Source organism: Sinohyriopsis cumingii, chromosome 18 (genome assembly GCF_028554795.1).
Source record: "Sinohyriopsis cumingii isolate HCF-2022 chromosome 18, ASM2855479v2, whole genome shotgun sequence".
Lineage (NCBI taxonomy): Eukaryota > Metazoa > Mollusca > Bivalvia > Unionida > Unionidae > Sinohyriopsis > Sinohyriopsis cumingii.
The window spans coordinates 97,847,806-97,873,114 of record NC_142978.1 but is presented as its reverse complement, the minus strand read 5'-3'; the positions used below and the strand labels follow the sequence as shown (position 1 = coordinate 97,873,114).

Sequence of the window (25,309 nt, the reverse complement as noted above, 5' to 3'; positions counted from 1 at the left end):
ATCGACTTTTGCAATTGTCGCTTACACATATAAGTGATACATCGTTGAAATGTATAGCCTCACATAGATGAATGTTTGAAGATACCCATTTACCACGCTACCTTAACGTTTGACGTTGTGGCCCATTATATTTAACAAGCCTATTGACGCATAATCTGTCTAAAAATATATTTTCCATATATTCTATTTAAAAAGTGTATGATGAGAGTCAGGAAGAAGGAGAGACCCACGGACAGACAGATATGATATCAGCTATCCTTTTTAAACATTTCTTGACGACAAAATATTATTAAATTCTATATTGTTTCAGATTTGGGACAGTATTGGTATTACTACGTTACAGAAGTTGATAAGTTTTGCAAAGAGAATCTGGATTATCCAATAATCAACCTGAGGTACGAAGAGATAAAGAAGGTTAGGACCTATTAACACAATTCTTCAATGTTCTTGGAATTAAATATATCATGATCACTGACAAACGAAACTGGCCCAGACCATTCGAATAATGTTATTTGCATCTACAATATCATATTGTAACCTGCATGCATCTATATCAGCAAATTGTACCCTTTGTATCTGTATCCATATTAGCAAATTGAACCCAGTGTATGTATCTACATTTGTAAATTGTTCAGTATATATATATATATATATATATATATATATATATATATATATATATATATATATATATATATATATATATATCCAACAGTCCATCTTTTGTCATCATCTGCATATGGGATCGGAGTGCCACAAATATTCTTATTACAGCTAAAACGCAAAAGATTATCCAGTTGTAAGAGCATGGGATAAACGTACCTAACGCTATCGAGGAAAGGTCTCTAAGTCCTCAAAAAATCGGTCACATGGTTGACACTCGACACTGTATCAAAACTATAGGCTGCATATTATCATTTCTGGGGCACATCCACATCTGCACTTTAGATTTTGTTGTTTTCAGCAACAGTTGTCAACTTTAGTACCATTTTTGTAAGTTGTTTTGCTGTGCCGTAAAACACCCAACCAAATGAAAATCTTCATCGTTTCATGGTCTTGTTTCTTCATAAGTTTCTGCAATTGATTGCAAATACTCGCATCATTTATTTATGCAGTCTGATCCTATGTATAGTTTAAGGTTACAGTTTTTATGAATTTAATTAATGTCACAACAAAATCCAACTGCTCTTTTCCTGGCCTTTTTTAATCCCTCTTTGTGGCTATGATGTATTCTGATTCTGACCGCTCCAGTGGCCTTGTGATTAGAGCGTCCTCCTCGGATGCGGAAGGTCGTGGGTACGAATCCCGGCCCAGTCATATCAAAGACTTACAAAAATGGTACTAACAGCTGCCTTGCTTGGTGCTCGGCATTAAGAGGTTAGTGTTAGGACTGGTCCGCCTGGTGTCAGGATAATGTGACTGCATGATGCCCCAGTGCTAAACATCATTATAAACTGCCACACTGCAGACATCGTAGCGATATGGCTGAAAAATTTTTAAAGCTACGTTAAAAATCCAAATCACACACACACACACACACACACACACACACACACACACACACACACACACTATTCTGGTTCTGTTTTTATCCGATTATTGATTTCTTTCTCTAGTGTAAAGGACTTGGACATTTTCCAGTTACATGATCATTAGTAGTAAATGGGGATACCCTACGTACAATGGGAATTAGCATTACAAACCACCCTGGGACACTCTACGTACAATGGGAATTTAACATGGCGAAAAATCGTGGGTCAGATTACGTACAATGGGAATTAACATGGGAATAAGTCGTGGGTTACTTTACGTACAAGGGAAATTTAACATGGCGAAAAATCGTGGGTCACTCTACTTACAAGGGGAATTTAACATGGGGAATAGAGTTTGGGCTTGTTTAGAGACAAGGGGAATTGAATATGGGATTTTTTTATTTTTTTTTTAATTTTTTTTTAAAAAGGGGTAGGCAATGGAAAGGCTATCTCTTTTCGAGAAATATGGCTGGCCCTGAAAAAGGCCTTTGGGTTTATGTTAATATTAATATTAACATAGATGGCATCTGTCACATCTTCTTCTTCTTCTTCTTAAACTCCTTCTAACTGTCGGTCCATACACAAGTACCCTCTTGAGACATCCTTGTCTTTCTATGTAAACTCTCCTCATCCATTGACTAGTATCTGTCCTATCAACAACAGTCCACTTGGACCTGACATACATGAGCATGTCCGTCCTAAACATCATGGAAGACACAAGGGTGGATGACTCAACTGTGGTCCACATCTTGAAGCGACGAGAATAGGTGAATCAATGCAGTGAACTGTGCTTATTTATAGGTACAGGAAGGATTGAAACGGATTGAATTCATTCACCAATCCGAACACGCGTTACAAAATTCAGTCAGCTCGCATCCAATCCGAAGAGAGCAGTCTGTGACGTCACGTGGTCTATATAGATTCGTTAGCGCTTGTGTGCAGTCAATCTATGCGACAGTGATTCAACATGACGGAAACTCAGAAAACGATCCATTGGGGTGCACCAGCAGGGGAAACCGCCCAAGGGAACCCGGACTTACTTTCAGAAGAGGTACATTGGGATTTTGTGGATTTTCTTACCTCGCAAGAATTTGTTCCGGAACCTTCGTTACCTTCTTCATTACCGCAAGTGGAGAATTTTAGACAGAGACAGAAAGAAGAATTGGAGAAATTTATGCAACGACAAAAGGAAGCGGAACAAGCTTTTCTCCTACAGCAACAGCAACAGCAACAAGAAGAGGTAAGAAAAAAACAACAGCAACAACAGCAAGAAGAAGTAGCAGCAAAGAAACAAGAGGGTGAAAATCAAACGGCTACGGTACTGTTGGACATTTTAGCGGAGTTAAGAAGTCTGAAACAAATGTATCAGACTTCTTTATCACGACCGAAGAGAATACGACCTTCCCGAGCTAAACACGCCAACCCTGTGACTAAGCCTGTCCTACCACCCTTAGTGATTTCAACCCAATCATCAGAAGTAGGCCTTGGCCGTGGCAAAGGCTTAAGGCAGTTAAAGTTGATTGGTTAAACTCACCCCTACACCAAAATAAAAAGGCCCTTTTCAGGGCCACCCACATTTCTCGAAAAGAAATACAATTTCAATTTGCCAATAACTCAAAAATGAACCCCACCCATTTTACCCTTATAGTACGTGTTTGTGTATGAGTGCGTGAGTGTAGCTTCTTATTTTAAAATCAAAACTCAAAGACACTTACCTTATATCATTCATGTATTCTTTTCTCCATTTTTTACAATCCAATTCACAATTCACCACAGAACACTTTAATTAAAAGTTCATTGACTTCTTCTTTCTCCTTGTTTAGTCTCTCTGTTTTTTGAATTTCTTCACCGTTTTTTCCTCATTTTCTTCCCTTCTTCTTTTCTTCTCCTGCTTCTTTGCTTCTTTTAAATAGAATTATCTTCGTTCTTCCTCTTCTTCCTCTGAAGAATCCCTCTCTTCTTTCGAAGAATCCCTCTCTTCTTCCGAAGAATCCCTCTCTTCTTCTGAAGAATCCTTCTTTTCTACTGACTCCTCTTGTTTCTTTTTTGGGCAATCTGGAGACCAATGTCCTTTTTCTTTACAATAATAACAGGTATCTTGACTTTTGTCTTTTTTAGCCCCTGTTTTTTTTTTTTTCTTTTTTGACGGTCTGGACACTCTGAAGACCAATGCCCTTTCTTCTGACAGATATAGCAAGTATCCTGACTCTTATCTCGAAAGGAAGGAGAGTAGTCCGTCGGCTGGTCTGAAGAGAATTTTCTAATGACCCCTCGCAAAGCTCTGACGAAACGTTCCATCTGGGTAGTCTCTTCCATCGTTCTCCTCGGTTAGAGAGTGAAATGAATAGTGAAAGGACAAGACACACCCTTTTTATATACGCTGGTTTGCCATGACTATAAATTAGTCTATGGTGTTTGAACTTGAGTCATTTGACGTTTTGCACTCAAGATGAAACGATCCTATTCATTCGAGAAGAAAGAAGAAGAAGAAGAAAGTAAGAGGCAGAAACGTGATCTATCGCCTCGTACCAGGGCTGAAATCTTGGCACAAATTCATGCCAGTGATTTTGAAGAGGACATGAGTGAACCAGAATTCGAACCCTCTAAACCAAGTTCACCACCCTTAGTCAACCCTGAAAAATACTATTCCATTCGAGAGACGGAAAAGCGCTCCTCTAGAAAATTTAGAACCACGGCTTACACCTACACGGTGAAGTTTAAAGATTTCAAGACCGACGTACCCTTGGAGAAAGCAGAAGGGTTTATCACCGAGATGTGGGATTCTTTGCTCACCGCACTCAAGCGACAATGTCAACCCAAAGAAGACGATCGCTTGACACTATCCATAGATCACGACGGTTTCAAATCCCCTGTTTGGATCGAGTTTAGCAGACCCGCAGAACTAACCCCTTCCAAAATAATGGACAAGATTCAACACGTACAACAATCTAATGACCAGTTTGACATCACCGATGGTAAAGCCACACTGAAAATGGCTCACGTCTCTCTTCCTCAAGGGACAGGACGCAAAAAGATGTTATTGGTGGACGACCTTCGCAACACCAAAACAAGTCTCGTCCGAATTAACAACCCTCAAGACCAGATGTGTTTAGCTCGAGCCATCGTGGTGGGACGAACCTATGCCAACAAGAACGACACGGTAGAATGGAAAAGAACCTGGAACACTATTCAACGTTCCTATCGAGCCAAACAACGAAACGAAGCAGAACTCCTGTTACAACAAGCCGGACTGTCCAAAGACACACCCTGTGGCATTCCTGAGATGCAAAAATTGCAAGATGCCCTAGCTCCACGCTACACCTTGAAAGTGCACCCTCAAGAAATGCGCGGGCCTCTGTTGTTTCGAGGCCAAGATTTTAAGGACGGAAAATACATTCATGTCTATCATCACGATGACCATTTCGATACCATTACCAGTATCACTGGATTCCTGGGATACGGTTATTATTGTGAGAAATGTGACTATGGTTATAACAAGCGAGAGCAACACAAGCATTGTGGAATGAAATGCCCAGGATGTTTGGCCTCTCCACCCTGTCTGAGCGAAGGACCAGTGCCTTGTTCCACTTGTTTGCGCACGTTTGTCAGTCCTACCTGTTACCAGCAACATCTGAAGACGCAAGGTTCACAGCAGAAATGTGCTTGCCAACTCTTGAGATTGTGCCCTACGTGTAGACAAGGCATACGTACCAATAGTACCAAGGCACACGTATGTTCAGGAAAAAAAAAATGTCACATTTGTCATCACATCGTGGACTTGGAACACCAATGCTACGTGCAAAAATACCAACCCCCACCAGAGAAAGAGGACGGTCACAAGAAGAAAGGCAATTTCATCTTTTTCGATTTCGAATGCATGCAAGAGACCGGCATTCACATTCCTAATTTCTGCGTGGCTCATCGAGCGTGCGAGAAGTGCATTCAAGAACCTATCTTCAGTCATTGCCCTCACTGCAGCAAGATTCCTGGAGGACGTGAAAAAATCTTTCGGGGACCAAACACGTTAGCCGATTTTGCCCAATGGGTCTTAGACCCTATCGACAAGACGTGGAGCCAAGAGGACATCGAACGTTACGGAGATTGTCATCGTCATGCCACGGTGATGGCTCACAATTTCTCCGGATACGATGGACAGTTTCTTCTCAGATACTATACGGAACAAGGCACCGAACGTCCTAAAGTGACTTTGAACGGAGCCAAAATCATTTTCATGCAAGTGGGACAAGTACAGTTTAAAGATTCGATGAGTTACTTGGCCATGCCTTTGAGCCGAATGCCTAAAACGTTTGGAATGACAGAAATGGCTAAAGGGTACTTTCCACACTTTTTCAATACCGAAGCCAATCAACATGCCGTTCTACCCCATTTGCCTGAGGCTCACTATTACGACCCCGACAACATGCGTACCGAACAACGAGAAGATTTCTACGCTTGGTACCAGGCTCACGCCTCGGACCCTTTCGACTTTCAGGAAGAAATGTTAAAGTATTGTCGTTCCGACGTGGACATTTTAGGACGTTGCTGTGGAAAATTTCGAGAACTGTTCATGGAACACGGAGGGGTCGATCCTTTGAAAGAAGCTTGCACCATTGCCAAAGCGTGTTCCTTAGCGTACCGCCAACGATTCATGCCTGAAAACATCGTGGCTGTCATCAGTCCTCAAACGACCCACTTTGTCAAACGTCAATACTCGGTCAAAGCCCTACGCTGGTTACATTACTTGTGCGACAAGGAAGACAAATGGATTGAGCATGCCCGCAACGGAGGAGGCGAAAAGACCATCGGAACGTATTCGGTCGATGGCTGGGACTTAGAAAACCCCAAGATCGTGTACGAGTTTAACGGTTGCTTATTTCACGGATGTCCCGTCTGCTACCCTGACCGTGACACTAAAATCAGTTTTTACAACGGACCATGGAAGACCTGTACCAGGACACTTGTCAGCGACGCCTAAAGTTAGAACAGGAAGGATACCAAGTGGTGGAAATGTGGGAACACGAGTACGATCACCGTATGAAAACCGATCCCGAGTTTAAACGCCTCGTGGAAAGTTACCAGTTCATGGACCCGCTGAACCCGAGGGATAGTTTGTACGGAGGAAGGACCAATGCCATCTGTTTGCTGTACCAAGCCGACGAAGAGAAAGGAGAAGAAATCAAATACTTGGACGTGTGTTCGTTGTATCCTTACGTGTGCAAATATTGTCGCTTTCCTGTAGGGCACCCGCAATTGCTGACGGAACACATCGACCTGAAAAACATTCGACAATACGAAGGCTTGATCAAGTGCAAAGTTTTGCCTCCCACGAACCTATACCATCCCGTCTTACCTCACTATTGTCAAGGCAAACTGATGTTTCCCTTGTGCCGTACTTGTGCCGAAACGTGCAACCAGGACCAACCTTGCCATCACAGCCAGGAAGAACGTGCCTTGACGGGAACCTGGGTCAGCGTGGAATTGTTCAAAGCTCTGGACATGGGATACCAACTGTTAGAAGTGTACGAAATTTGCCACTTTCCCAAGACACAACAGTACCACAAGGGTGACCCTACTCAGAAAGGCATTTTCGCCGACTACGTGGATGCCTTTTTGAAACTGAAACAAGAAGCCAGCGGCTATCCTTCCTGGTGTCACACTCCCGAAGACCAAATACAATTCAAAGAGAAATACTATGAACAAGAAGGCATCTCTTTAGACCACATCGAAAAAAACGAAGGCAGGCGATCGTTTGCCAAAGTGATGTTAAATTGCTTGTGGGGTAAAATGGCACAACGACCGTGTTTACCCAAGACGGAATATTTGACAGAACCTTCCCGCTACTTCCAGATGATTCACGACAAAACCAAATACATGAAACACGTGGACGTCGTTCGAGAGGATTTGATCTTGGTCAATTACGAAGAAGATCTGAACTTTGTACAAGACGACCCTTTTGGAAATGTCATCATTGCGGCTTACGTGACAGCTCATGCTCGCTTAAAATTGTACGAAGCTTTAGAACTGTTAGAAGAACGCGTCCTGTACTTTGACACGGACAGTTGCATTTACATCCATCACCCGATTCAACAGCACCCTGACATCGAAGGAGACCGTTTAGGAGCCTGGACAGACGAGCATCCCGACGACAAGATTCTAAGTTTCGTCAGTGGTGGTCCCAAAAATTACGGCTACGAATACCGGGACAAACAAGGAGAAGTGCACACGACGTGCAAAGTGAAAGGACTGATTCTGAATCATCGTACCAGTCGAGTGGTCAACTTTGGGGTATTGAAAGAAGCCTTGCAATCGGGAGAGGATGGAAACTTTAAAGTGACCACTTATCAACCGAACAAGATTGTACGTTTACCCACTCACCACATCGTCAGTCGGCCCCTGGAAAAAATCTATCAAATCGTGTACCAGAAGCGAGTGAGACTTCCCAATCACTTTACGTTGCCGTACGGTCACATCGATATTGGTCAGCATATAAAAAGGGACAACGTCCAAGACCAATAGTTCATTGTTCATTGAAGTAACTTACCATGTCGTTGACGAAGAAGAAACCAGATTGGTTAGGAGTCAAATGTTGGACATCACCGAGACCAGGGTTTTGAGGCTTGGACACAAGATGTGGCCCAGTATGCACGAGAGTTATTCAAGGAAAAAAGTTACTTTTCAACCTGTGTTAGTGACGGTGCTAGAAGAACCCGTCACCCAGGACAGGACTGTCGTGGACAGGCCTGAAAGACCCTTTCGGGAGGACACTTGTGTGACCTTACCCCCTACTATAGAACTGGTTAGAACTTTACCCAAAACATGTGGTTGTTGTACAGACACTTGTTTTTTATTCGACGTTCATGTGCCTTTTATTCTTGTACTTAAGCCTTTGGCTTTTATGTATTTTTGTCTTTCGTATTCATGTTTGAAAAAAACATTCAATAAACGTGTTCTGAAAAAGTATATAAACTCTTGTCTTGTTTGTTTTTTCGTGTCACAAGTGACATTCCTCACACAATGGCTACCTCGACTGTCTCTGCTCCCTCTTCCTCTACTGTCAAAGTCATCGACGAACACTTAGATCGTGCCAGTTGGGAGGCTTTGTATCTTCGCCATCCCTTTAACATGCTCATTGCTGGACCTAGCGGTTCTGGCAAAACCGAATTCGTCAAACGTTTGATCGAACATAAACATCATTTGATCGATCGGCCCCCTCAACGGATCGTGTGGTGTTACAAAGAGTGGCAATCGGCGTACAGCCTCTTGCGAGAAAGTCAAGGCGATTCCATCGTGTTTGTGGAAGGCATTCCTAAAGAAGACGACGGCATCGTCTCTGACTCCCGTCAAACCCATTTGGTCATTTTTGACGACATGTTAGGAGAAGACGAAGAAGAAATTAAACTGTGGTTCACGCGCAAAGGGCATCACCGTAATGCCAGTGTCGTTTACATCACCCAAAATTTGTTTCAACAAAGTAAAGCCCATCGCACCATCAGTCTCAATGCGCATTACGTGGTCTTGTTTAAAAGCCCTCGAGATAAATCGCAAGTGCAAGTCTTAGCCAAACAGTTAGGAACACCTTGGCTGACTCAGGCGTACGACGATGCCACTCAAACACCACACGCCTATTTACTCGTCGATTTGAAACCTACGACTCCCGAGGATTTGCGATTTCGTACCCACTTGTTTCACCACTGGTGCCAAGACGGAGGGCCTGTCCTGTACACGTCTCCGTCCTCGACTTCATTTCACTCCCCATAAAAAAATCTATAAAAACCTCAGACCCTTTTTCGTCTGTCTCACACAGTGCGAACATGACGTCCCTTCAGTCGCATCTTCCCGTCAAATTGATTCGTGCCTTGTATGGCATCAGTCGAGAAAAAAATCCACAAACACGAGCTCGTGTCTTAGAAGCTAGTCTCAAAGAAGTCTTACGATGGTTCACGGTGACGGCACGTCAATTACTCCAAGGAATCATTCAGATTCCTCATCAAACCAAACGCTTTTTTGATCGAAACAAAGTCGCTTTGGTCCAACTGGCCGATCCCCGCATCGACACTCAAACCAAAAAAAAAATCATTTTGAAACCTGGAGGGAGCGGTACTCTAGGAAGGGTCATCATTCGCTCACTCTTAAGATGGGATCCTAATGCCCCCAAAGTTATACCCAAGACAAAAGTCCAACGAAACCCCAAGAAGATAAAGACCAGGTCCCCAAGGAGAACTTCTCCAGTGGCAGGACCCTGCTCTGACCAGACACCACCACCACCCCGGAAAAAGAAAAGAAGCCCCCAGAAAAAGAAAAGTCCACAGAAAACTAGTCGCAAGAGAGGCACTTCGGCCAACCTTACACTCGCAAACCACGACCTGCCACGGCGGTGACTGCATCTCCGGCAGCTTCACGTTTGTCCACTTCTCCGTTAATGACACCCAGAACTGAAGAGTACTTGGAGACGTTGATCACACCAAGAACTTCTCCGTTGATGACCCCCAAAAGAACTTCCCCAGTGGCAGGACCTTCCAATTTAGTGGCAGTGGCTGCTGCTCACAAAGTACCTTCTCCCAAAATCAAAGTTCAAGAAAGATCGGGCATGTTACAAAGTTTACTGGATTTGTCCAAGCAAGAACTGGCTCGATTTAGTCCGTTACGTACCCCTGCACGACGTGTCATGCCTGTCCTCAAACTAATACGACGTCAAGACAATCAGTGGCGACGCGTTCCAGTATAAAAAAGGCCTGTGACCAAGTCGGGTATCAGTGTTTTTTGGTGCTCCTGAAGACTCAAAGATGTCACCCTCCAGAAAACCCCAAGGAAAGAAAAGGAAAGGACTGCCACCACGTTTAGCCAAACATGGGGACATGTTATCTGTCCTGTCCAAAGCTTCTCCACCCCTACGAAAAAAACTCATTCAAACAGCCTCCAAAGAGGTCATCGATACCGTGTGCGAATGTTGTTTGAACGTTTTGAAAGGCACGATCCCTTTGTCCAAACACCAGAAACAATGCTTAGGCAAACATCGTCACGTTCTTCGCCAAATGGTTCAAAAGAAAATTCCCATTCGTCAAAAAAAGAAGATGTTAGTGCAACGTGGAGGTATTTTACCTCTCTTGTTAGGCCCCATACTGAAAGGAGTCTTGGGAACCATGTTGGGAGGACTGGTGGGAGCAAGATAAAAAGGCCTCGGAAGTTCCAAGATCTCAGAATCGACCCCTGACAACCCCATGGAAGGACGAAAACTAGCTTTAGTGCCTTACAAACGATGGATGGAATACCATCGGTGGCAAGAACAACACACCCCGCATTTACCTCCCAATCCCAATTTGAGCGAGATGTCCCAGTTACAACACGAATTGCAGTCCTTGATGGATCGCCAAGATTTGTCGGAAACAGAAAAATCGCAAAAGTACGGTCAACTCTTGCAACGACTGCAACTCTTTCACCAGAAAGCTTTAGACGAAACAGCTCTACCCACTCTGAAAGATTTTAAGACCTTGATGAAAAGTCCAGCAGAATCACCAGTACCAGTACCAGTACCAGTACCACCAGTACCCGTGACCAAGACAGAAAAAGGAGAAGAAGAGGAAGGGTTTCAAACTCCACCAGAAAAAGTACGCAAGTTAACAACACCACCTACCTCCAGAATTGGATGGATTAAAAAGATGATGCCACCCCTTCTTCCTCACAAGAGAAAAAGAAAGTGAAGACAGAAGTGAAGACAGAAGTGAAACAAGAACCGATATCCCCCGCTCAGACATCCTTCTCCTCTTCGACGCCTATTGCTGGCCGCACACGCAAAGCATTGCAATCCAAGAAAATACCCCAAGAGAAAAAGAGTAGCATCCTAAAAGAGTGGGTGTCTTATTAACACACCAACCAACACAAAAAAATGGAAAAAGTCTTAGCCAGCATTTACTACGATCCCTCCCATCCTGCAGGTTACGCAGGAGTTCAAAAATTGTATCGTGCTGCCAAAACGCGACTGAAAAGTCTCCGTTTACCTCAAGTGCAACGATGGTTACAAGAACAAGCTACCTACACTTTACACAAACCCATCGATCATCAATGGCAAGCCGATTTAGCCGATGTCTCTCATTTGGCCAGCTACAATCGTGGCTACAAAAATTTGTTATGTCATCGACGTCTTTTCCAAATTTGCCTGGGTCGTGCCCTTGACTTCCAAATCGAGCAGCGAGTTAGTGCGAGCCCTGCAACGGGTGTTGAAACAAAGCGGTCGTCACCCTCTTCGATGGCAAACGGACAAAGGCACCGAATTTCTGAACCAAGCTTTCCAAAAAGAATTAAAGAAACGTGACATTCATTTTTTTACCACCGAGAATCCAGAAACCAAAGCCAGCATCGTGGAACGTTTTCAACGCACTTTGAAAGAACGCATGTGGAAATATTTTACGCATCACCACACTCTGAAGTACATCGACATCTTACCGCACCTGGTGCAAGCGTACAACCAATCTTACCATCGAAGCATCGGACGTGCCCCGCAAGACGTGACTCCCGACAACGAAGTGTTGGTGTTTGAGCGTCTGTTTGGTACGTCCCCGACGAGGGCTGTCCCCAAGAAAAGTGGAGAGTTGGCCGTAGGAGATTGGGTGCGCATTGGCAAAACCAAACGCACTTTCGGCAAAGGTTACTTACCTAACTGGACGACCGAATTGTTTCGCGTCACTGGACGAGTGCATGGCCGTCATCCTGCCGTCTATAAATTGGAAGACATGAACGGAGAAGTGCTCAAAGGAACGTTTTATTTGCCCGAGTTACAACGTGTCACCAAAAAAGAAGACGACGTGTACGACATCGAAAGCATTCTCGAACGCAGAACCCGTAAAGTGGGCAAACGACGTGTCAAAGAAGTCAAAGTACGTTGGAAAGGATATCCACCCAGTTTTGATTCTTGGATCGACGCTTCGCAAGTCATCGACTATAAAAAGAAGTGACCATCATGCCTTTTCACACAGACGCAGCTACGTCGACCACTCCTCCTTCACCCAGTTCTTCTGTGCAAGATTTACAAAAACAACCCTTGTGGGTGTGGTGTGGAGAACGTGTGCCTAAAACGCAAATCGTCTTTTTCTGCCAAATCTTCGTGGTGTATTGTGTCATCGGGGCAGCCATCGCCAATTTGAGTTTGCAACAAGGAGACAAACAATTGTGGACCATTTTATTGAGCAGTTGCATCGGTTACCTGCTTCCTAATCCCTCCCTCAAATTCACCTCGAACGGGAACCACGGGAACCTTGTGTCCAGTGCCAGTGCCAGTCACCACTCCAACCACAACCAGAATCCCATTTTGGGCGGAGACACGCCTCTGACGTCCAGTAACCCCTCGGACAGCCACAGAACTCTGGAATTATGAGTCACCAAAACCAATTTTACTTAACCTTACCCAGTGACAGTTCCATGGAGGTGTTTCCCAAGAACACGTTGTGCTGTTACACGGCCAAATTACCTCAAGCCATCCCCTTAGATCACGAAGCCCATTGGGAAGTGACTTTAGTAGAAATGATTCACCCGACCCAAGTCCTCAATGTCCTTCCCAATCAAAATTTTTTTGATGTGGAAGTTCATGACGAACAATTGCAACAGTGGATGGATAGCAATGTCAAATATGACAAGAAAACCCGTACACAAAAGTACACCACCTATCACTTGTTCATTTCCCCAGGCTATTATTTTAGTGGTCAACATTTGGTCAGCACCATAGCCTCCAGGTTTAATGCCGTGTTTCTGAAAGCTTTGGAGCATGTTAACAAAAGTGTCACCATGGAGTACCACAAAACAGCTCGTCGCTTCTTGATGAAATTTGAACGGAGTAAAATCCTGTCCATTTTATTTTGTCCTGAATTGTATGACATGTTGGGCGGAGACATGAACCTGAGAATGAGCATGATGAAGAAAAGCGAATTACCCATCGTTTACGACAACGAGTCTTTTAGCAAGTTATTTCGTGCCCCGGTAGAACTGAACCAAGGACTGAATTTGATGTTTGTGTACTCCGATGTGGTGGAGTATAACGTGGTGGGACACACCTCCGTACCGTTACTGCGTGTCATTCCTTTCAAAGTGGATTCTGCCACGAACACTGACGAGGAAGGTGGAAACGCTTACCACGTCCACCGCGAATTTGTACATCCTCACTATTTGCCTGTCAGTAAGTCGTATTTGGACACGGTCAACATTACTATAAAAGGAGATTTGGGACAAAATATTCCATTCACCAAAGGAAAAGTCACGGTGAAACTCCATTTTCGAAAACGGTTTTCTCACGATTCGTCAGTCATGTATCCAGTGTACCGAGGGGTTGCTCGACAGCGAGGACACGGTTTAGGAGATATGTTAAAATCCGCCTTTCGTTCGGTGGCCCCGGTGTTGAAACCGATGGTGACACGAGGATTGCACGCCTTGAAAGATGCGGCACTGACGCAAGGCAAAGAATTTCTCCAAAATGTCATCATCGACAAACAAAACCCTAAAGAAGCCTTCATGAGGGCAGGCAAAAATGTCTTGCTGCAAACGGGCAAAGACATTTTGGGTCACCGAGAAACACCTATAAATGCCCTGCACGCTACCGAGTCAGGCATTCAGCAAGGACAAGGCAGAAAGAGACGACGAAGAAAACACCCTTTCACCAGACTTCAAGCTATAAAGGCCAAGAAAAGAAGAACCGTTCGAGACTTAGACGTTTTCGATTATTGAGAAAAGAGACAAAAAAATGATGCACCGAGAATCTTGCGCTTGTTCCAAGACGGAACTGGATCTGTTTGCCATGCCCCCCACGATGATGACGATGCAAGAATCCCAGTGGGTGGAATTTCACCCCGTCTCCTCACTGACCGATTCCGCTCCCATCGAGTTTGAAATCAAAGGACAGCCCGAAGATTACATCGATCTGAATAGCAGTTACTTGTACCTGAAAGTCAAAATTCTAGATAAGACTGGAGGTGCTATAGACGATGAAGCAGTAGCTCCCGTCAACAATTTCATGCATTCCTTGTTCAGTGGAGTGGACTTGTACTTGAATAACAAACTGGTCAGTAGCAGCATGGATACTTACCCTTATCGTGCCTACCTGGAAAATCTCTTGACGTACGGAATAGATGCCAAGAACACTCATCTCAATGCCTGTGTGGTATGGGAAGCTGACGAACCTACCAAGTTTGAAATATTGGAAACTGATGAAAAGAAAGACAACAATGATGGATTTGTAGAACGAAGAAAGAGAATCACGGGAGCCGACACAAGTTTAGAACTGATGGATCGTTTGCATTTGGACATGTGGTTGCAAGAAAAGTATTTGCTGAACGGGGTGGATGTCCGCCTGAGACTGAATCGTAGCAGTGCCGCTTTCCATTTGATGGCTGATAGTGACGGTTACAAAACCAAAATCCTAGAAGCCAGACTCTACGTACGCCGTGTGGAAGTGTTACCTAAAGTGGGAAACGACATCAGTCAGACGTTGAGCAGAACGACTGCCAAGTATCCCATACGACGCGTGGAAGTGAAAACCTTCACCATTCCCAAGGGACAGCGATCCATGATCGAAGATCATCTGTTCCAAGGACAGTTACCCAAACGTTTGATCGTTGGTATCGTCGAGAATACAGCCTTCAACGGAGCTGCCGAAAAAAATCCTTTCTACTTTCAACACTTTGGCGTGTCCAAAATCGAAGTCAGTCGCGATGGCAAGACCTTGTGTACCCGACCTTTCGAACCTGACTTTAAAAAGAAGAATTACTTGAGATCGTACTTGTCCTTGTACGAAGCCACCGGACAGTTAGGAACCAATACCAGTCACGGTATTACGTACGAGGATTATGCAGGAGGCTACGCTTTGTGGGCTTTCGATTTCACTCCAGACCAAGGCAGCGACGAGGGACATTTCCACCCTATAAAATCCGGCCAGATTCGTGTGGAAATTCAGTTTAAAGACCGAGACCCTGATGAAACGGTGAACGTCATCCTGTATGCAGAATTCGATAATACCATAGAAATCAACAGTTTGAGAGAAGTCATCCTAGATTACTAGAAACCATGGAAGACTGTTATCCCTCTTTACCTAGTGGAGAAACTTTTAGTGTTGCATTGTTGTTAAAAAATGTTAGAGTTGTTGTTTAGTGTTAAGTGATTTTTGAATAAAAAATGTTGTGTTTTGAAAAAATTGTTTGATGTTATATTGTTGGATTATTGTTAAAAAATGTTAGAGTTGTTGTTTAGTGTTAAGTGATTTTTGAATAAAAAAATGTTGTGTTTTGATAAAAATGCCTTTGTCTTTTGTTTAGCTATAAGAATGTTGGATTGATGCTCTTTCATTTCTTACTATCCCTCTCATGACACTCACTAAACGTTGCGACTCAAAAACCGTGTGGGGGATGTTTTCCTTCACGTCCGCGCTTTGACTTTTTAAGAACCGGGTTGTTTCCAGTCTAACCATCCATTGTCGACTCATCCTCCTAAGAAGATGTGCTCCAAACTAGCTAAACTCAACGAAGCCTACGTGAATTTGCATAGGGTCAGACACAGTCTGATACCGAAGCCAGAAGAAATAGAGAATGTGAGAATGTTAAAAATCACTGAAGACCTGATAGAAGAGCTCTTCAGAGAAGAAATGAACAGGGAAAAAGAAGAATGGACAGAGAAGTACAGACTTCAGAGACAGCAGCAACAACAACAACAAGAGCAGCAGCAGCAACCTGAAGCTGACAGAGGCTTTGTCGATTGTCGTATCGACACCAAAGAGTTCTTCTTCTCTTTCCGAAGAAGCAGACCTATCGCCAGAAAGTCTATCCTCAGAGGACATCGCATTCTTAGAAACTAAAAAGAATGCCATAGCAAAACAAAAAAACAGCCCTTTTCAGGGCTACCCAATACTCTAGAAAAGAAATAACAATCGATTTGCCAATGTGTGTAGGTAGAGTAGTGTGAAAATAAACACTAACTCTTTTTTAAAAAATGTGAGGGTATGTGTTTGTGTGTTTGTGTTTGTAAGTGGTTAAGTAAGTTGGTATGGATCGTAGATTAAAATGATGTCTTTTTTTTTGGTGTTTGAGGTGTAAATTTGGGGTTAGATTGGATTGCTTTGCGTATGTGGATAGTCTATTGAAGTGATTTATAAAAAATTTTAAAATAGTGATGGGTAGCATAAAAAAGTGAGTGAGTGTTTCTTTTAGGTCCGCGCGTTGTTGTTTTTTTTTTTTTGGTTATGATCTAGGTAAGATCAATTTTATGTTTTTAGGGGGATGTTTTCCATCACGTCCGCGCTTTCACTATAAATTGAAACTCGTTCGGCAGTCCAGCTACCCTTGTTGATTGATCAACACCAAAAATGAACACGAGACTGGAGAAACTGTTGGAACTTCATGTGCATCTGGAATATGCCAGGCGCATATTAAATGAACTGGCCGCGGAAGCCATTGTGGAGGAGGGAAGGATAAGAGAGGAGGAGGAAAGAAGAAACAAAGAAGAGGAGGAGAGAAGATATAAAGAAGAAGAGGTAAGAAGATACAAAGAGGAGGAGAGAAGATACAAAGAAGAGGAGGAGGAGGAAAAGGAGAGAAGAAGAAGAAATTTCAGAATCCCAGAGAGCGAAAATTGGGATTCTGAAGCGACATATCCTGCCTCTGCTCTCTCCCCCAAAAAGGTAAAAAGTAACTGGGGGACAAGATGTGTATGCGGCGCCAGGCCTGGAAGGTGCCACCATTAACCAGGTGTCCATGAAGTTCCGAACAAAAAAAACAGCCCTTTTCAGGGCTACCCAATACTCTAGAAAAGAAATAACCATCAATTTGCCAATGTGTAGGTAGAGTAGTGTGAATATAAACACTAACTCTTTTTTAAGATAGTGTGAGGGTATGTGTTTGTGTGTTGGTGCTTGTAAGAGCTAAGGTATGTTTGTGGGAATAGTAGATTATGGGTTTCTTTATTGTTTCTTAGCGTAGGTGAAGAGTATAGTTAGGGTTCTGTAAGCGCTCACGTACGATTGTGTGGATAGTAGATTATGGATTTTGTTTATTGTTTCTTAGCGTATGTGGAGAGTATAGTTAGGGTTTTGTAAGCGCTCACGTACGATTGTGTGGATAGTAGATTATGGATTTGTTTATTGTTCTTAGCGTATGTGGAGAGTATAGTTTGGGTTTTGTAACCGCTCACGTACGATTGTGTGGATAGTAGATTATGGATTTTGTTTATTGTTTCTTAGCGTATGTGTTTGTGTGTTTGTGTTTGTGTGTTTGTGTTTGTACCCGCTCACGTACGATTGTGTGAATAGTAGATTATGGATTTGTTTATTATTTCTTAGCGTATGTGGAGAGTATAGTTTGGGTTTTGTAAGCGCTCACGTACGATTGTGAGGATAGTAGATTATGGATTTTGTTTATTGTTTCTTAGCGTATGTGGAGAGTATAGTTTGGGTTTTTATTATATGAAATGAGAAAGTATAGTTTGGGTTTTATTATATGAAATGAAAAAGTAGGGGATGTTTTCCTTCACGTCCGCGCGTTGTTTGGTCATGATCTAGGTAAGATCAATTTTACGTTTTAGGGGGATGTTTTCCTTCACGTACGCGCTTTAAGTATAAGAACCCACAGTATTCGTCGTTCAAACCATTCTGCAAAGAATAAAAAAAGAAGATGGCTTCTAACCAAATGGACAAAATACAAACATTACAAGACGTTTTAGACAACTTAGGAATGATGGAGCAGATGTTGATAAGACTGGTTGAAGACCATTATTCCTATAGTCCCCATCGTGTAAAGATGGAAATTAATAACTTAAAAAAGGTAAAGGACAAGATTAGTGGTGTCATGAAAGAGATAAAGGAGGAGAAGGAGGATGAAGAGGAAAGAATAAGAATAAGCAAATGGAACGAAAAGATTGAAAAAGAAGAAGAAAATGAGAAGAGGAAGAAAGAAGAGGAGGAAGAGAAGAAGAAAGAAGAGCAGGAGAAAAAGAAAGAGAAGAAGAGAAAGAGTGTTGGAGATAAAATAAGAACTTGGTGGAGAAAAAGAAGAAATTAGAAGCAGAAGAAGAAGAAAACCCAAAGACCCTTTTCAGGGCCAGCCATATTTCTCGAAAAGAGAGCCTTTCCATTGCCTACCCCTTTTTAAAAAAAAATTAAAAAAAAAAAAAAAAATCCCATATTCAATTCCCCTTGTCTCTAAACAAGCCCAAACTCTATTCCCCATGTTAAATTCCCCTTGTACGTAGAGTGACCCACGATTTTTCGCCATGTTAAATTTCCCTTGTACGTAAAGTAACCCACGATTTATTCCCATGTTAATTCCCATTGTACGTAATCTGACCCACGATTTTTCGCCATGTTAAATTCCCATTGTACGTAGAGTGTCCCAGGGTGGTTTGTAATGCTAATTCCCATTGTACGTAGGGTATCCCCATTTACTACTATCATTATATTTAACTTTGTAATAGTTACTGGTGCTAACGTCATCTTTTTTCTTCTTTTATCTCCCTTTCACGAAAATGACATATGTTGGTAGATTAAACACGGTTTTATGTGGTGTAATTGTACTAATGAATATCCTTTGGGACGCGTTTCTTGGTCTAAGTTCTTTATAAACACTTTTTTCATGTAACTGGAAATACCTGTACAATTTATGCAACCTGCTCTTGTATTATTTATATATTATAAACTTTAGATATGTCGCTTTTATGATTTGAGCTAATGCAATGATATCTTCCAACATATGAACCAAAAGTAGCGGGCTTGGAAGCGGTAGGACTTGTTATGTTTGTCGTACGAGATGTAGTTTGTCGTACGAGATGTAACCTCAGAGCTGGTATTTTTAGTCGTTATGGTCATTGACTGTATTTTATTGGTTTTTGGGGGTAGGGGTGAATTATATTGTGGTTGTCAGAGCTAGTATGCATAGTGACGAATTTTTATTTGTATTTTTTGTATTCTTTGTTTCTTGAAAAAATGAAAAGACTTGGTAGCGGTCTATAATTCATTGTTTCTTAGAAGAAAAAGGAAATTGTTTCTTGGGTGGTAGGGTGTTGCTTTTAAAAATGTATGCAAAGTATTTTGTAGATGAGCTATAATGCCTCAGGATCAGAAACGATTATTTTGGATGATAGGATTTGGGTTTTTATGGTTATATCATTTCAGCAGATTCAGTTCCAGTACTGCTCAAATAAAGATTTCACAAGAGGCTTTCAGATTTTAGTAGCGTAAAACCTATGTGAATAACCTCCAACAATTTCTTCACAGAATCAACATAAAGAAATAAACAGATTGGCAAAGTTTCTTGAAATAGAGACAAGTGCCTCCCTTGTGGCCGATATCATCAGTAAATGCGACATTTCTAATCTAAAGAAAGTTAGGGGCGACACGAAAGATGGCGGAAAACCATACATGTACAGAAAAGGTAAATACTCACATGAGCGTTGTATTAAATGTAAATTCGATGCAGTATATTTATGTAAAATAATAGCCGTTGCCGCTTATGTTGTCTTGATATAGTCATTTATTAGATAACGAAGTGGGTAGGTTAGTAGATGTCAGAGAGTTATCTATCACTCAAGATTTGTTCTGACCGACCTACCTACCTATACAAAAATTCATAAATGCATGCACACATTTCTCCAATCATCCATCCGTCCATCCAAATATACATATTTGCATAGCCTTTATCCTAAAAGAGATGTTTATCACTATTAACAGACTTCACTTCACTCATTTAATCCATAATTGTCGCAACCAAGCTAGTTTAATTTTCAGTTAGAATTGGACCTTCAAAAATTAAATTACATATGGAAAACAGTAATACAAAAATATTACTATTTTCCATATATAATTATGGTTCTTTATGCTTCTTACTACATCCTCGTTGACACGGACGATGGTCGCAGTACTTTCCGCCATTAGTGCTTTTATTTGTGGATATTTGGCCCATTCGTTTTATCTGTTTAAGGTAAAGAGGTTAATAACATAAACACAAATATACCATTATAAACCTGATTAACGAGTATTAATACACTCCCACCTATCGACCGCATTCTCTCTTTCGCATGGAAACCGCCTTAAACACAATATTTAACCAAAATTAATGAAGCATGCATTATAAGTCACAGCGACCAACTTAAGATATGAATGTGTTGTACTCTTTAAAACACAGCTACCCACCATGCTGCATGACCTGGCAGCTAACTGTGAACAGAACACACTAAACGTAACCAAAGTCGCTGAATTACACTCGATGGAAGAATATTTCACTCCCCTACAACAATCCACACACAATGCGATATTATCCCGCATCAAATACTGCTACACACAAAGCTATTGTACCTAGCATCAACACTGCCACAGACAAAACTGTTTTACACCACCTCAAGACTGCCACACACAAAGCTGTATTACTCTGCATCAAATACTAATGCATACTATGCTGTTATTACACCACCTCAAGACTGCCACACACAAAGCTGTATTACTCTGCATCAAATACTAATGCATACTATGCTGTTATTACTCTACCTCAAGACTGTCACACGCAAAGCTGTATTGCCCCGCATCAACACTGCCACATACAAAGCTGTATCACCCTGCGTCGAATAATATCGCACACTACGCTGTATTACTCCGCATCAAGACTGTCATACGCAAAGCTGTATTAATTACTGATCATCAACACGGCTACGCACAAAGCTGTAGTACTCCACATCAAATACTGCCACGCACAAAGGTGTATTACTCCACATCAAATTCTGCTACATACATATATGTAATACTCCATATCAAATACTGCCATGCAGAAAGCTGTATTACCTGGCATCGAATACTGATACACACATGGATGTATTACTCCATATCAAATACTGCTATGCAGAAAACTGTATTACCTGGCATCGAATACTGCCACACACATAGATGTTTTACTCCACATCAAATACTGCCATGCAGAAAGTGTATTACCTGGCATCGAATACTGCCACACACAGAGCTGTGCTACCAAGCATCAACTCTGCCACACACAACACTGTCTTACGTCTCATCAACACTGTCACACACAAATCTGTATTAGCCCACATCAACACTGACACAGACAAAGCTGTATTTTCCCCACATCAAATACTGCCATACACAAATCTGTAATACTCCGCATCAACACTGCCACACACTAAGCTGTATTACACACCCACCCACCCAAAAAATAATGTGTATGACAAACTAAAAACGCCGAAGTGTGACAAAGGGACGAAATAACAAGCAAGGTTAACACGATCTAATCCTTCCAACCTTTTGACGGGGCATACAAGAGTACCGAACAGAAGAAAAATGAAGCCATTGCGATTAACCTCGTTAAATCGATTCAGTGATCATTGCAATTAACCCCGTTAAATCTATTTAGTTAGGGTTCATTGCGATTTATAACGTTAAATCGATTCGGTCAGTGTTCATTGCAGTTAATCCCGTTAAATCGATTCAATGTTCAGTGTCTTCATGCTAAATTGGTAAATATAGTCGTTTAAGCATGTCAAGGCAAATGTAAAGAGTACAGTTATAAATGTAGAGTAGTGGTCATCAGTAAAATTTCAGAATTATGGCAAATGTTCTTTTCAGGAACTGTCAGCGACTGGAAGAATTGGTTCACGGTGGCGGACAACGAAGCCTTTGACAAAGTGTATCAAGAAAAGATGGCAGAGAGCGATCTCAAATTTGAATACTAAATATAGATACATGTCAATCGATGACAGACTGTTTTAAACATGAGCCCAGTCATATTCGAAGAAAAACATTCTAAACAAGAATATTAAAAATCAACACGCACCACGATGTAGGACAATCAATGAAACTTTAATAACTTTTGGAACTTAGGAAATGTCTTAAGTCCTTTTGTTTCAATCAATCAATCTTGCCATAAGGGGTAGAACACAAAAATGCTTCAGTTTTAGATCTTTCTGATTGATATATATATATATATATATATATATATATATATATATATATATATATATATATATATATATATATATATATATATATATATATATATATATATATATATATATATATATATATATATGTATATATATATATTGATGTGAGTGTGTGTGTGTGTGTGTGTGTGTGTGTGTTGAAAGAGGGAAGAGGGGATTTTAATGAATATTCATTATATATGAAACATATGACGGATTAACACCTTGTGTGAATGGGATGGAAGTTTTGTTTAAAATAGGAGAGTGCGGAAGGTTAGGGTAATTATAGAAGTCGAGGTATTTTACTTTATAATGGGATCATAGGGAAGTTACTAGTGTGGATAAGGCATTTAAATTATATTTTCTTAAAATACTGCTTCTTTTACATCCTCCCTTATGTGCTCAGTATTAAATAGTAAATGCAGTTTTATCGCTACATTTCTTGTTATAGACCAGAGAACCATGCACATGATAAACCCATAGGCCTGTTTATTTCAGTTAGAAGACTGTAAAAAAAGACAACCCAACGTTTTATGCTTGCATTGTTGACGGTCTAGGTATATACCTAACTAAAGGTGAAAGGTACAACAAGTAATAAATTATGTCAAATTTGGTCAACAATTTTATCGACATATTTCTCAATCGCAATTTCTTTCGAACAAGTACAAAGAATGACCTATTCACAGTTGCCAATTACTATCTCATCATATGAATATAAGGTTGTAAATGAGAGTGTTTTCCTTTAGTGTTCTCTTTGTGTTCAGACTACTGACGTCACACTAACGCAAACCACGTGCTCTCCGCGTGTCTTTCCCCTCCGATCTTCGTATGTCTCTAATACCCATTCGTAAAACTTCCTCAAGAAGCCTTTATCCGCAAATCCAAACTTAGAATTTCACTAGAATTCCTTCGCGCCTTTTAGCGAGAGAACAAAGGCTACTCGGAGTACAGTCTAATGCCTCTCAACGTCTCTACGATCCACGATCCACTCTTTGCGAGATTAACATTAGTACTGATTGAAAAATGGATTTGGTCCGAACGTAAGTGGTTGTTTATCGAGACTCCGCTCTAGATCTGAATCTCTCAGTTTTGATTGGATACGGTCTGATCTCTTTGAAAACTGGCCTGGGGTAATTTAACACGTACTTGTTTCTCTCAGGTTTCTGGTCCCTATCACTGACGAATTGAAAAACAAACAGAGGAATCTCTAATAGGTCGGCCTAGTGGTAGAATTCCCTTTGAAATGACCTCGAACGGTTCGTTGCGTAATGGTTAAACTACATACAGGCAGTTTCTTGTGTCCAGAATCGGTCTAAAGTTGTAATCTTACATACGTATTGACATTATTCCAGTTGCTCTTAACTACGAATTAACTATAAAAAGTTATGTGTATACATGAAGCATCAGCAAATGCTCCCCACAACGTGACAGTTGCATTGTTACCATTTCTGGCATAAGAAACTCACCACACATGAAAAATGTATTAGCAAATCGTTTTCATATTACTATCTCAATCCAAATTGGCGGCCTAATGTTAATATCTGGTCAGACCCTATAATCGTTTTAACATATTTAGCACACGAATCCCGTCAGACGCTTTAAATAGCAAATATGAGGCAGAAGGAATATCTGAGAAGATAAATCAAATCACAAAACAGTGTCGAATACGAATTCTAAGCCGTATTCAAAAGCTGAAATATTTTGCGTTATTTAGCTTGCTCCAAATAATCAACAACCGTACAAATGTACGAGAAATGGAAACATTTGCACGTGGATATAATATGCCACGAAGTGCAAGAACGACTGACATACATACATTATTAGATAATACAGCTGTATAGCGTCAGACTGTGAGATATCTTCGTCAAATTGCAACACAATGAAATATCTAAATTCCCCCAAGAGTCCGGCAAGCCGAAATTGCACTCGCGATTGAGGATATGCAAATTCGTCGTCGTATTGCGAACGAGACTGCTGAAAAAGAACTTCGCCGCCGTATCACACATACAATTGCTACTGTGGCCTCCACCAAAGTACAGTCGTAATTTTGAACGTTATTTGGCAATAATTCAACAAACTTATAGACCAAGTAAAGACGCTAGACAACTTCTAACAAATATGAGTCCTGGAATCATGTCGGCATTACAACGGTTTGGTATTTTAGGAGTTAAGACGGCTACTGTTCTACAACCGCATTTAATTATGCCGCTTAATCGTGTGAAATATGGGTTTAAAACATAACACAGTGAAATCAACAAATAAAATGAAAAATTCTCGAAACCTAGAAAAAATACACCAACAGAGGATCAGGATGGAATCTTGACAGATGTATGCGAGTTAAAGTACATAATTCCCCGTACCAGCTATTTCACAGAGTGAGTTACATACCCACACCAATTTGAATGGACGATCTTATACGCATTACATTCCGTAAGTAATCCCACGGATCAGCTATGAAATACCGGCAATACATGGGTGAAGTCAGTTTTGGTGGTATAGAATTTCCGATGTAGGTTACAAAGGCCACACTGAAAGAACCTGAAATACATAACCCGGTATCGCTGTTCATGTGTTCACATAAAATAAAGACTTTTATCTACATGTACAAGGCGGGCGGACCCAGGTTAATATGTTGTTGCAGAACGATACAATTGGCTCAGAGTCTCTATTTAATTATGTATGGATAAAGAATCTATTCTGGTTGTTTAGCCGACACAGCAAGTAGGAGGATAAGATGTGTCAGTGCAGAAGTTGTATTTAGCACCCAGCAGCTGTTACTGTGATGGAATCTGTACAAATCCACAGCGTACGATTATGCCAGAACCTGGTAAAAG

The 25,309-nt window shown here is 41.4% G+C and overlaps 1 protein-coding gene across 1 annotated transcript in view; it reads left to right on the top strand.

Moving 5' to 3' along the window:
• LOC149777560 (sulfotransferase 1B1-like) overlaps positions 1–23,207 on the top strand; it is a 64,347-nt gene extending 41,140 nt beyond the window's left edge. Inside the window, exons 8-10 of the mRNA XM_089941403.1 lie at positions 311–414; positions 19,768–19,924; positions 22,120–23,207. Coding sequence (XP_089797529.1) covers positions 311–414; positions 19,768–19,924; positions 22,120–22,226 — 368 coding nt within the window. The 3' untranslated portion in view covers positions 22,227–23,207. The remainder of the gene's footprint in view (positions 1–310; positions 415–19,767; positions 19,925–22,119) is intronic.
• Positions 23,208–25,309: the final 2,102 nt, after the last annotated feature.